The sequence below is a fragment of the Salmo salar genome, chromosome 14 (genome assembly GCF_965601325.2).
Source record: "Salmo salar chromosome 14, fSalSal1, whole genome shotgun sequence".
In the NCBI taxonomy this organism is placed as follows: Eukaryota; Metazoa; Chordata; class Actinopteri; order Salmoniformes; family Salmonidae; genus Salmo; species Salmo salar.
The window spans coordinates 93,700,759-93,714,805 of NC_138304.1; the positions used below are offsets into that span (position 1 = coordinate 93,700,759).

Consider the following 14,047-nt stretch of genomic DNA (forward strand, 5'->3'; position numbering starts at 1 on the left):
GGGGAGAGAATGGTTTTTCAACAGGACATTGTACAAGTGCTAGCAACATGCTGAATTGTACAACTAATATTTAAATTGGCAATGCTAACTAAAAACAAACAAAACATGCAATGAAGAAGGGTAAACAATGCTCATAAGTGGAGGCTGCTGAGGGGGGGACGGCTCATAAATGGCTGGAATGGAATGAAAGGAATGGTATCAAACACAAAAACATGCTTGATTTCATTCTGGCCATTATGAGCCTTCCTCCCCTCAGCAGCCTCCACTGTTGTAAGTGACATTTGAAAATTCCAGTGGATATCCAATACTTTGGCTTCTCTTTGTTGATTGCATGTGTGGCCAGCTGGCTATCAGTTGAGCAAATGGTCAAAGCTGTGTGTGTGTGTGTGTGTGTGTGTGTGAAAAAGCAGGGTTTTATGATTGAAGTAACTGGTTTATTTGCTTACTGGTTGGTTGTTGTAATGGATATGGTTTGAAGGAGATATTGATGTCAATTTACCATGAAACAAGGAATCATCCTACAGCATCCAGGTTTTCAAGAGGACAACAATTGTCTTCTGACAGGTGGAGTCTACAGACTGATTCGTCACGCTATCTGACGGTAAACCATGGACATCAGTATCAGGAATGTTTTTTTATTTTTTATTATCTGAAGTCACCATTTTGTAAAAATCCAGTAACGTTTTACAGAATGAGGATAATACTGTAATGTGTGACACAACCACCTAGAAAAGCATTGGTCAAGGTGCTATGGAAGGAGTATTTGAAATACTGTTGTTTTTGATCATACAGTTGAGGCATTAACATTCTGGTTGAGTTCGATCATTAACCCTATCCCAACAATATACACATCCATAGGTGAGGGGAGTTCCTTACTAATCAGCAGCCTTAATGCATCTGTCAAGTACAAGGGAGTGAAATCCTGCAGACAGACACTAAAGGCTGACACATCCGTTACGGTGTAATTGACATGAATGGGGATTCCCATTCTACTCATTCTAATTCTGTGTACACATCTACATTCTTTTGTTCCACTGCACCTGGAGAAGCTGAAGTGGCTCAGTTGGTGTTTGCAACTTCAGGATTGTAGCACGCACTACTGTAAGTCGCTTTGTATAAAATTGTCTGCTAACTAGCATATTATATTGGTAGCAGTCACACTTTCACACACATTCTGAATCAGCCTCCTCCCACACGCATGTTATCACTTCTGTCTCATTCAGTTTCACTTTGTTCTGTAGTTTATCGCCCTGAAAGCCCTCCACTTCCCCCAACAAAAAACAAGGACTCCATTCAATCCATAGTGCTGAAGAGACGCTTTATAGCGCGATTTGACAATTAAAGTCAATATTCCTGTGGTCGCTTCATACTGTATGTCGGCTCAAAACATTTTAAAACGGATGTTCTGCGATACAGATTGAATCCAGCTCCAGAAATAACAAACACTTCACAGAGGAGGATTAAAAACATATTTCCAGCTACATTCAGGGACAGGCCATTCTGATTGTCTCTGACTTCTTTCCTGTCTCCGACGTTCTCCTCCCTCCTGACAGTGGTATAACAGGAATATTTTTCTTGAATTGTTTTAGTCCATCTTCTGTTCATCGTTGTGTGGAGAGAATAGCCAACTAGACTCCAACAGGCCCTAACCCGGTTAGATGAAGGAGCCATTCACTTTCGAGTGTGCGTAGCAACTTGGTTGTCAGTTCTGGCCAACCTGCCGATCCTCAGAAGGATGACGGTGCCCTTAGAAACTGATCTAAGGTCAGGTTTTTACGTTTCCCCCCTTTTGATTTAATATATAATTTGAGGCGGGTAAGCTGGTCCTAGACCTGTACCTAAGGGGAACCTCTAGCCGGAGCTGTAGCTCTCTCCTGGATGGTGTCCAGGCTGCGTCGGGGGCGGGTCGCCTCTCCTGTCACACCCTTACTAAGGTTAGAGGTCAGGGCAGCATAGTGTACCTGCTTCATGTTCTCCTGCACCTCTGTCATAGCCCGTTTCAGAAGGTCTGCCTGCCCCTGAGAGAGCGAGTGGGAGAAGGGGGAAGATAGGAGAGAGAGGTTTGTTGGAGTTGGCTAATATGGAAACAGACTGGCACTGTTCTGTGGTTGTCTTTGGTCTGCTGTGCGTGACAGTGCGTGTGTAGATTCACCTTCAGTATGGTGATGTTCCAGCTGAAACTCTCCACAGCTCTGGTGACCTTACGATCGTTAAGCCCCTCCTTCACTGCAATGGAATGCAACGTCTCATGGAACTTCATGGCTAGGGGACGACACACACACACACACACTTATTAGCAATGTTGAACCTTTCCCTCTGTCAACCTCTCCAGGTCTTAACCAAGGTCCAAGGCCGGCGATCAAGTCTTAACCAGTCTATTACACTACACAGAGAAAGGTAGAGAGTTAAGAGATCTGAATAAAATAAGAAAGTGCATTGATTTTTTTTTTTACTTCTAAAGGTAGTTTTACGGTTGAGCCGAAATCTACAGTGTTTATCTGTGAATGCAATCTGCATTGTCTACAGTAAAATGTGCTGGTCTACAATGTGCCTTTTGGTTTAATCCTAGCTTCAATTAAAGAGAGAGAGAGAGGGAAAGAGAACAAGAGAGATTCAAGAGTGACAGGCAGACACCTTGTCCTCTCTTCCCTCTGGCCAGATTGACTGTGGTGTTGTGTCGCTTCCTCTGTCTGCCCCGGGACACTGTCACACTCTGTCACCATCTCCATGGAGACGAAGAAGTGGGTTAACACAGAGCACGCGCTGTAAGCTCTCCTAACCTGCTACGAAAAGACCTTCCGTCCATGGCTGTATACCATCTAGTCAAAACCAGCGATAATGTGAGGGGACTTTTAAACACAGCATCCTGAGCAACACCACCGCCAACACAGACCTGAATGCAACTCAGTATATTTTACTTCAATTTTCTCTCTTGCACACACACACACCTGAAAACAACTCACTAACTTCAACATTCAATAGTACACAATTACACAGAATTTCATATATACTGTACACACACACACACACACCACATTGGCTGCCTGCCTGCCAGTGCAGTTGCTAGGCGACTTGAGGCTTGAGTGCCAGGGCATTCCGTTACGTGTGTGTGCATGTGGGAAATGTTCCATTTCCCTGTATAACCGAGCAGAACCGACAGGACGGAGAGAGAGGGAACATCAGCACTGGCCAGAACACTGCCTGATACTGCCCAAACATTCAACCCCCCCCCCCCCCCCACCAAAAAAAGTACCGAGCTCCCGGCCATCTATACCAGGCGGTGTCAAGGAAGGCCCAAAAATTCAGACTCCAGCCACCCAAGCCATAGGCTGTTCTCTGCTACCACACGGCAAGCAGTACCAATGCACCTAGTCTGGAACCAACAGGATCCTAAACAGCTTCTACACCCAAGCCATAAGGCTGCTAAACAAGTCTGCTAAATAGCTAATCAAATGGCTACCCGGACTACCTGCATTGAACCTTTCTTCCACTAACTCTTGCTTGGACTCTATCCACACAAACTGGACTTGTACACACTCTGCTGCTGCTACTGTCTTATCTATCCTGTTGCCAAGTCACTTTACCACTACCTCCATGAACATATTGTATCTACCTCAATGACCTCGTACCCCTGCACATCCACTTGGTACTGGTACTGCCTGTATATAGCCATGGTATTTTTACTGATTTATGGTACTGCCTGTATATAGCCATGGTATTTTTACTGATTTATGGTACTGCCTGTATATAGCCATGGTATTTTTACTGATTTATGGTACTGCCTGTATATAGCCATGGTATTTTTACTGATTTATGGTACTGCCTGTATATAGCCATGGTATTTTTACTGATTTATGGTACTGCCTGTATATAGCCATGGTATTTTTACTGATTATTGTTGGTTATTCACCGTGTATTTGTTCCTCGTGTCACTAGTTCTCTTTTAACTCTGTATTGTTGGAAAAGGACCCATAAGCATTTCACTGTTCGTCTACACCTGTTTACCAAGCATGTGACAAATAACATTTTACTTTATTTGACACAAACACACAATTTTCATTTTTCATATTTATCTGAGAATAAAAGGGTTGAACTCAGGTGAGCTGAGATGAAAATCTCAGAGGAGACTGGGAGCAGACTCTGGGGTGTTTGGCCATATCTACATAATCACTCCATTTTTCTATCACCGGTCTTCCACTCGCTGAAATACATCAATTTATCAAACTTGTCATCTCTCCTCTAGCTATTAAGCCATTCATATATCTCTCGCTCTCTAAGCCTTATGGAACAACGGGGACTGTGAAGCAACACAAGCACATGCGCACACACACACACACACACACATACGCACTATACAATCACACACATACACATGGATTTTGTACTGTAGGTATGGAGTAGGGGCCTGAGGGCACACAGTGTCTTGTGAATATTGTACTGTTTTTAAAATTGCATAAACTGCCTTAATTTTGCAGGACCCTAGGAAGACTAGCTGCTGCCTTGGCAACAGCTAATGGGGATCCATAATAAATACAAACACTGATCTACAGAACCTTCAGAAAGTATTAACACCCTTTGAATTTTTCCACATTTAGTTGCATTATAAAGTGGGATTCAAATGAATGTAATTTTTTTGTCATCTACACAAAGTACTCTAATATCAAAGTGGAAGAGAAATTCTAACATTTTGTAAAGATGTATGGAAAATAAAACACATCTTCATTAAGTATTCAACCCCCTGAGTCAAAACATGTTAGAATCACATTTGGCAGTGATTACAGCTGTGAGTCTTTCTGGGTAAGTCTCTAAGAGCTTTCCACAATTGGATTGTGCAACATTTGCCCATTATTCTTTTCAAAATTCTTCAAACTCTGTCAAGTTGGTTGTTGATCATTGCTAGACAACCATTTTCAGGTCTTGATGTATATTTTCATGTAAAAAATGTAACTCCGCCACTCAGGAACATTCACTGGCTACTTCAGTGTAGTTGGCCTTGTGTTTTAGGTTATTGTCCTGCTGAAACGTGAATTCATCTCCTATTGTCTGGTGGAAAGTAGACAACCAGGTTTTCCTCTAGGATTTGTCCTGTGCTTAGCTCCATTCCGTGTCTTTTTTTATACTTAAAAAAACCCATTCTTTAAAGATTACAAGGATACCCATAACATGATGCAGACACCACTATGCTTGAAAATATTGAGAGTGGTACTCAGTAATGTGCTGTGTTGGATTTGCCCCAAACATAACACTTTATATTCAGGACAAGTTAATTGCTTTGGCACATGTATTGCAGTATTACTGCCTTGTTGCAAACAGGATGCATGTTTTGGAATATTTTTTTATTCTGTACAGGCTTTCCCTCTGTCAATTAGGTTAGTATTGTGGAGTAACTACAATGTTGATCCATCCTCAGTGTTCTATCACAGCCATTAAACTGTTTTAAAGTCACCATTGCCCTCATGGTGAAATCCCTGAGCGGTTTCCTTCCTCTCCGGCTACGGAGTTTGGAAGGACGCCTGTATCTTTGTAGTGACTGAGTGCATTGATACATCATCCAAAGTGTAATTAATAACTTCATTTTGCTCAAAGATATAATCAGTGTCTGCTTTTACATGTTTTTACCCATCTACCAATAGTTGCCCTGCTTTGCGAGGCATTGGAAAACCTCCCTGGTCTTTGTGTTTGAAATTCACTGCTTGACTGAGGTACCTTACATTTATCTGTATGTGTTGGATACAGAGATGAGGTAGTCATTCAAAAATCATGTTAAACACTATTATTGCACACAGAGTGAGTCCATGAAAAATGTTGTGACTTGTTCAGCACATTTTTGCTTGTGAACATATTTAGGCTTGTCATAACAAAGGGGTTGAATACATAAGACAGTTCAGCTTTTCATTTCAAATGAATTTGTAAAAATGTTGACATGGTGTAGGTCAGTGACACAAAATCTCAATGTCATCCATTTTAAATTCAGGCTGTAACAACATGTGTAGAAAGTCAAGGGGTGTGAATACAGTGCATTCAGAATGTATTCAGACCCCTTGACTTTCTACACATTTTCCCCCTCAATCTACACACAATGCCCCATAATGACAAAGCAAAGTCTTTTTTAGAACTGTTAGCATTTAAAAAAAAATGAAATATCACACTTACATAAGTATTCAGACCTTTTACTCAGCACTTTGTTGAAGCACCTTTGGCAGCGATTACAGCCTCGAGTCTTCTTGGGTATGATGTTACAAGCTTGGCACACCTGTATTTGGGGAGTTTCTCCCATTCTTCTCTGCGGATCCGATGGGGAGCGTTGCTGCACAGCTATTTTCAGGTCTCTCCAGACATGTTTGATCGGGTTCAAGTCCGGGCTCTGGCTGGGCCACTCAAGGACATTCAGAGACTTGTCCTGAAGCCACTCCTCTATTGTCTTGCCCGTGTGCTTAGGGTCTTTGTCCTGTTGGAAGGTGAACCTTCGCTCCAGTTTGAGGTCCTGAGCACTCTGGAGCAGGTTTTCATCAAGCATCTCTCTGTACTTTGCTCCATTCATCTTTCCTGCAATCCTGACTACTCTCCCAGTCCCTGCCGCTGAAAAACATCCCCACAGCATGATGCTGCCACCATTATGCTTCACCGTAGGGCTGGTGCCAGGTTTCCTCCAGACGTGATGCTTGGCATTCAGGCCAAAGAGTTCAATCTTGGTTTCATCAGACCAGAGAATCTTGTTTCTCATGGTCTGAGAGTCCTTTAAGTGTTTTTTGGCAAAATCCAAGCGGGCATGTGTTTTTTACCGAGGAGTGGCATCTGTCTGGCCACTCTACCATAAAGGCCTGATTGGTGGAGTGCTGCAGAGATGGTTGTCCTTCTGGAACGTTCTCCCATCTCCAGAGGAACTCTGAGTGACCATCAGGTTCTTAAGAGGTCACCTCCCTGATAAAGGCCCTTCTCCCCTGATTGCTCAGTTTGGCCAGGCAGCCAAAGTCTTGGTGGTTCCAAACTTCTTCCATTTAAGAATGATAGACAGATGTGTGCCTGTCCAATCAATCAAATTAACCACAGAAGTCCAATGAAGTTGTAGGAACATTTCAAGGATGATCAATTGAAACAGGATCCACCTGAGCTCAATTGAGTCCCATAGCAAAGGGTCTGAATACTTATGTAAATAAGGTATCTGTTTTTTATTTCTAAAAACCTGTTTTCATTTTGTCATTATGGGATTGATGCCAAGTTGTCAGCCTTCCCATGAGGCCGAGTCGCCGCAGGGTAAACAAACCTTGCTCCGCCAAGTTACACCAAGAGACTGATCTAAGGTCAGTTTTGTATTTCCATCCCTATTGGTTAAGGATGCGATTTGGGGAGGATAAACTGATTCTTGACCTGTACTCAGAGCTTACGCCAACACAAACTACATAAATCAAGAGCTCAGTCAATAAACAAACTCATCTAATATTAACATATGGACAAATCTCCCTCAGAGCCAGGATGAAAATAGTTCCTGTGATGGATGAGGTGGAGACATGGCGTGCGTTCCAAATGGCCCATAGGACTCTGGTCAAAAGTAGTGCACTATATAGGGAATAGGGTGCCATTTGAGACAACCATGAAAGTTTCAGCAGACTAAAGGCTTCAGGCTGTTGTTGATGAGGTCTTAGCTGGAGAGTCGGTTGGCAGGGCCTGTAGGCAAGTCTTTCTCACGACTACTGGACTGTTGACATTGAGTCAGATCACTAAAGAAAACAATCATGCTCTCTAACCACCTAACTAGCCATAGACAACTCCAATTTCATCACCGTTGATGTTGCTTTCAGTCACGTGATGAGGCCTGCCTCTCTCTCTCTCCAATTCAATTCAAGGGGCTTTATTGGCATGGGAAACATGTTTACATTGCCAAAGCAAGTGAAATAGATAATAAACAAAAGTGAAAAACAAAAAAAATTACAGTAAACATTACTCACAAAAGTTCCAAAAGAATAAAGACATTTCAAATGTGCAAATAGTACAAAAGGGAAAATAAATAAGCATAAATATGGGTTGTATTTACAATGGTGTTTGTTCTTTACTGGTTGCCCTTTTCTTGTGGCAACAGGTCACACATCTTGCTGCTGTGATGGCACACTGTGGTATGGCACACAGTATCAAAATCGGGTTTGTTTTTGGAAATATTTGTGGGTCTGTGTAATATGTGTCTATAATATGGTCATACATTTGGCAGGAGTTTAGGAAGTGCATCTCAGTTTCCACCTCATTTTGTGGGCACTGTGCACATAGGCCGTGGAGAAGACAGGCTCTCTCAATAGCAGGTGTAACGCAGGTCAACTACTGTTGAATACTTATCTTTACGAGTGAGATTCCAGTAACCAATCATATTATACTATATTGATATGGTTAAGTTGACAGCTATTACAAATCAGCTGTCAGAAGCTGTATGACGAGCAGTTTATTTTGAGCCAATCAAGACTCAATATTCTCTTCGTCGCTCTACTAAAAACTCACATTATACAGAAGTTGGTGCCAAAATTCGGGGGAAAAAGCTTGCACGGAATGTGGAGAGCTTCTGCCATTCCATGGAAGAAAAAGTTTCAATTTGTGAGAAGTTGTATAAAACTGAATATTAACACGTATCTATACAAAAGTGCTGTGAAGGGATTGAGGGAAAGATTGACGCCAGGATTTAGTCAGGTTTTTTTGAGTATGGATTTAGTTCCACCAAGGAGGGCGAGCCGCCCAAACCCAGGACATCAATAAGAAGATTTGCATGTGAAGACTTATTTTCCTTGGAGAACACTGAATTTGTACTGCCATACTTTTTATTTTACCAGGTAAGTGGACTGAGAACACATTCTCATGTACCGCAACAACCTGGGGAATAGTTACAGAGGAGGGGGATGAATGAGCCAATTGGAAGCTGGGGATGATTAGGTGGCCGTGATGGTATGAGGGCCAGATTGGGAATTTAGCCAGGACACCAGTGTTTACACCCCTACTCTTACCATAAGCACCATGGGATCTTTAGTGACCACAGAGAGTCAGGACACCCGTTTAACATCCCATCCGAAAGACAGCATCCTACACAGGGCAGTGGCCCTGGGGAATTGGGATCTTTTTTAGACCAGAGGAAAGAGTGCCTCCTACTGGCCCTCCAACACCACTTCCAGCAGCATCTGGTCTCCCATCCAGGACCAACCCTGCTTAGCTTCAGAAGCAAGCCAGCTGTGGGATGCAGGGCAGTATGCCATGTGGTAGGATTTTTCTTGCAAGACATCATTGCATCATACATTGCAGTGGGATTGTTATAAGCACATGCTACATTTAAACACCTGACAGTGTTTATTGACAGGCACAGTCACTCACATTTGATTCCATTTCATAGAGGTTTATAAGTCAGTATTTGTGAATTGGGTTGGGTTTTTCTGTGGATTCATGTTTATTGTATTGCTATTGAACTTATAAATCTGACAGACCCTCAGATTAAGATAGAGTTGGGTGCACCCTAGTAAACTATAGGCGGGATATATGGCTGATATCTAAGTCTATTGTACTATTCATTTATTTCATTCACATTGACCTCATTGAACAAATTTCACATATCAATATTTACTCAAGGTGATTCATTTTTTGTTAGTATTGTTATTTACAAAATACAAGCTGGCATTCTTTTCCTAAATTATTCAGTTGTGTGGTTTTCATTTCTCCCTACTGCTCCAGTAGAGAGCCTAACTGCTCCAGTAGAGAACCTAACTGGTCCAGTAGAGAGCCTAACTGGTCCAGTAGAGAGCCTAACTGGTCCAGTAGAGAGCCTAACTGGTCCAGTAGAGAGCCTAACTGCTCCAGTAGAGAACCTAACTGGTCCAGTAGAGAGCCTAACTGGTCCAGTAGAGAACCTAACTGGTCCAGTAGAGAGCCTAACTGGTCCAGTAGAGAACCTAACTGGTCCAGTAGAGAGCCTAACTGGTCCAGTAGAGAGCCTAACTGGTCCAGTAGAGAACCTAACTGGTCCAGTAGAGAGCCTAACTGGTCCAGTAGAGAGCCTAACTGCTCCAGTAGAGAGCCTAACTGCTCCAGTAGAGAACCTAACTGGTCCAGTAGAGAGCCTAACTGGTCCAGTAGAGAGCCTAACTGGTCCAGTAGAGAGCCTAACTGCTCCAGTAGAGAGCCTAACTGCTCCAGTAGAGAACCTAACTGGTCCAGTAGAGAGCCTAACTGGTCCAGTAGAGAGCCTAACTGGTCCAGTAGAGAGCCTAACTGGTCCAGTAGAGAACCTAACTGGTCCAGTAGAGAGCCTAACTGGTCCAGTAGAGAACCTAACTGGTCCAGTAGAGAGCCTAACTGGTCCAGTAGAGAGCCTAACTGGTCCAGTAGAGAACCTAACTGGTCCAGTAGAGAGCCTAACTGGTCCAGTAGAGAGCCTAACTGCTCCAGTAGAGAGCCTAACTGGTCCAGTAGAGAACCTAACTGGTCCAGTAGAGAACCTAACTGGTCCAGTAGAGAGCCTAACTGGTCCAGTAGAGAACCTAACTGGTCCAGTAGAGAGCCTAACTGGTCCAGTAGAGAGCCTAACTGGTCCAGTAGAGAACCTAACTGGTCCAGTAGAGAGCCTAACTGGTCCAGTAGAGAACCTAACTGGTCCAGTAGAGAGCCTAACTGGTCCAGTAGAGAGCCTAACTGGTCCAGTAGAGAACCTAACTGGTCCAGTAGAGAGCCTAACTGGTCCAGTAGAGAACCTAACTGGTCCAGTAGAGAACCTAACTGGTCCAGTAGAGAGCCTAACTGGTCCAGTAGAGAGCCTAACTGGTCCAGTAGAGAACCTAACTGGTCCAGTAGAGAGCCTAACTGGTCCAGTAGAGAACCTAACTGGTCCAGTAGAGAACCTAACTGGTCCAGTAGAGAGCCTAAATGGTCCAGTAGAGAGCCTAACTGGTCCAGTAGAGAACCTAACTGGTCCAGTAGAGAACCTAACTGGTCCAGTAGAGAACCTAACTGGTCCAGTAGAGAGCCTAACTGGTCCAGTAGAGAACCTAACTGGTCCAGTAGAGAGCCTAACTGGTCCAGTAGAGAACCTAACTGGTCCAGTAGAGAACCTAACTGGTCCAGTAGAGAGCCTAACTGGTCCAGTAGAGAGCCTAACAGGTCCAGTAGAGAACCTAACTGGTCCAGTAGAGAGCCTAACTGGTCCAGTAGAGAGCCTAACTGGTCCAGTAGAGAGCCTAACTGGTCCAGTAGAGAGCCTAACTGGTCCAATAGAGAGCCTAACTGGTCCAGTAGAGAACCTAACTGGTCCAGTAGAGAACCTAACTGGTCCAGTAGAGAGCCTAACTGGTCCAATAGAGAACCTAACTGGTCCAGTAGAGAGCCTAACTGGTCCAGTAGAGAGCCTAACTGGTCCAGTAGAGAGCCTAACTGGTCCAGTAGAGAACCTAACTGGTCCAGTAGAGAGCCTAACTGGTCCAATAGAGAGCCTAACTGGTCCAGTAGAGAGCCTAACTTGTCCAGTAGAGAACCTAACTGGTCCAGTAGAGAGCCTAACTGGTCCAGTAGAGAGCCTAACTTGTCCAGTAGAGTTTAAGTTTAAACATACAGTAGCCCATAGTGTTAAGCAATTGTTACACAAGGCAATGCTCACTGAGTCTGTACATACTCAAAGACTTGTTTAGGGCCAAATAGCATTCTATTTTGCTCAGTTTTTTTGTTAATTCATTCCAATGTGTCAAGTAATTATCTTTTTGTTTTCTCATGATTTGGTTGGGTCTAATTGTGTTGCTGTCCAGGGGCTCTGTGGGGTTTGTTTGTGAACAGAGCCCCATAACCAGCTTGCTTAGGGGACTCTTCTCCAGGTTCATCTCTCTGTAGGTGATGGCTTTGTTATGGAAGGTTTGGGAATCGCTTTCTTTTAGGTGTTGGTAGAATTTAAAGGCTCTTTTCTGGATTTTGATAATTAGTGGGTATCGGCCTAATTCTGCTCTGCATGCATTATTTGGTGTTTTACGTTGTACACAGAGGATATTTTTGCAGAATTCTGCATGTAGTCTCAATTTGGTGTTTGTCCCATTTTGTGAATTCTTGGTTGATGAGCTGACCCCAGACCTCACAACCATAAAGAGCAATGGGTGGGTGTTTCTGTCCCTCTCTCTCTCTCTCTCTCCTCTCTCTCTCTCTCTCTCTCTCTCTCTCTCTCTAATAGGCTTTATTGGGATGGGAAACATATGTTTACGTTGTCAAAGCAAGTGAAATCTCTCGATTTCAAATGTCATATTGTCTATATACAGAACAAAATGGAAAATAAATCAACATAAATATGGGTTGTATTTACAATGGTGTTTGTTCTTCACTGGTTGCCCTTATCTTGTGGCAACAGGTCACAAATCTTGCTGCTGTGATGGCACAGCAAGCTCTCTTTCTCTTCCTCTTTTTACCAAACAGTCCTGCTGTTTACAGTTGAACAGTGAAAGGGGCTTTTCATTGGTCATGCCTGACTAAACAACCAACCTTTGACCCTGATCAGTGTATGATGCAGTCAACCTTAAGGATATGACAGTCAATTAGCACGTCCTTTTATCTAACGCTTCCGAACAAGGTGGACGCAGATGAAGGAGATAGATGGGCCCATAGAATTACATTCAGAAGGCTGTGCAGCGAAGATTGCTAAGGTCCTACACCTATTTGTTTGGTGCATTTCTCTATGGGTGTTTGTGTGGGTTTAGATTCTACATTGGTTCTATTTTGATTCTGCATTGATTCTACTGTGGTATTTCACCCAATAGATATTTATCAAAATTGGATTTGTTTTCTATTTCTTTGTGGGTCTGTGCAATCTGAGGGAAATATGTCTCTCTCTCACCTGTTGTCTGTATTTGTAGGATCCTGTCGTAGACTCCGCCTGACAGCTCCATCACTGCTCTGCTCGCCTGGATCATCTGTAGACAGAGTACACAAGATCAGTCTATTATTCACACACACACACACACCACAGCTTCCTCCTATTAATTTCTCACCCAAGCATTCAAGTCAAGGCATGAGATCCACTTAGCGAAATAAGATGCTCATTTATGCTAATGCTATTCAGGGCCATGGTGAGCTCTCCCTCACTCTGATTCATCAGGAATGAGGATGCACTCTCAAATCACACACACGCAACACACACACACGCAACACACACACGCAACACACACACATATCAATTTCTCACCTGGAAATTTCTTTGCACTTGTTTAACATTGAAAAATTACCCACACTAAATGAGTGTCACATTTTTTCACATTGAGATTTTAATCATTTTTCAAAATGAAATGAAAAGAGGCACAGTTATCTCCCGTGAAGACACGGTGAGCACTCCCTCACTCTGATTCATCAGGAATGAGGATGCACACACACACACACACTCTCTACTTTGGGGGCATACGCGAAAGTAATCACGTAAATTAAATCAGTGACAGAGATGGTGGCAGGGAGAGAGAGGGAAGTAGAGAAAGAGGTTAAAAACAAGTCAAAGAATCAATCAATCAACTTATAACCTGCACAACTATTCTCAATGGAAACCCAAAGCGCTACATAAATAAAATGTGAAGGATTGACTAGGATTGATTGATCGATCCTCACCGTTTCGTAGGTGGAGACCACCCTGCGTAGGACGTCTGGCAGGGGCCCTTGGGGCTCCATGGAGGGGTACTGCTCCCTCAGCTCAAACAGCATCAGGGGGTCCCCATCGGCCCCCACCACACGGGATCCCAGGGCCAATACACACTGCATGAGGTTAGCCACCGCTGACACCCCACACAGCTCCCTGAACACTGCCACCGAGTTCTACAGGGACAGAGAGAGAGCGGGGGGGGGGGGGGGGGGGGGGTTATGAAAAACACCCACCCACACATCTATATAAAAACAGACACACTCACGTACCGCTTGTCCTGTATTAGTGATAGTGTTCTGTGGATCATACTGTAATCCTCTACTAAGCCATTAGTTGCTGGGGTTTAATCATGGAACAAACTGACATGGTTTCCTGGGATACCATCACTGAGAACATCTGATTGAATTAGAGAAGCTTTATTGGGAGATGGTT

General features: G+C 43.5%; 1 protein-coding gene across 1 annotated transcript in view; it reads right to left on the reverse strand.

The window, feature by feature from the left end:
- Positions 1–262: 262 nt before the first annotated feature.
- LOC106570537 (inactive phospholipase C-like protein 2) overlaps positions 263–14,047 on the reverse strand; it is a 48,396-nt gene continuing 34,611 nt past the window's right edge. The window contains exons 9-12 of the mRNA XM_082961281.1: positions 13,585–13,788; positions 12,827–12,902; positions 2,153–2,262; positions 263–2,018 (exon numbers count right to left, since the gene is read on the reverse strand). Of these exons, the coding sequence (XP_082817407.1) occupies positions 1,839–2,018; positions 2,153–2,262; positions 12,827–12,902; positions 13,585–13,788 (570 nt within the window). The 3' untranslated portion in view covers positions 263–1,838. The remainder of the gene's footprint in view (positions 2,019–2,152; positions 2,263–12,826; positions 12,903–13,584; positions 13,789–14,047) is intronic.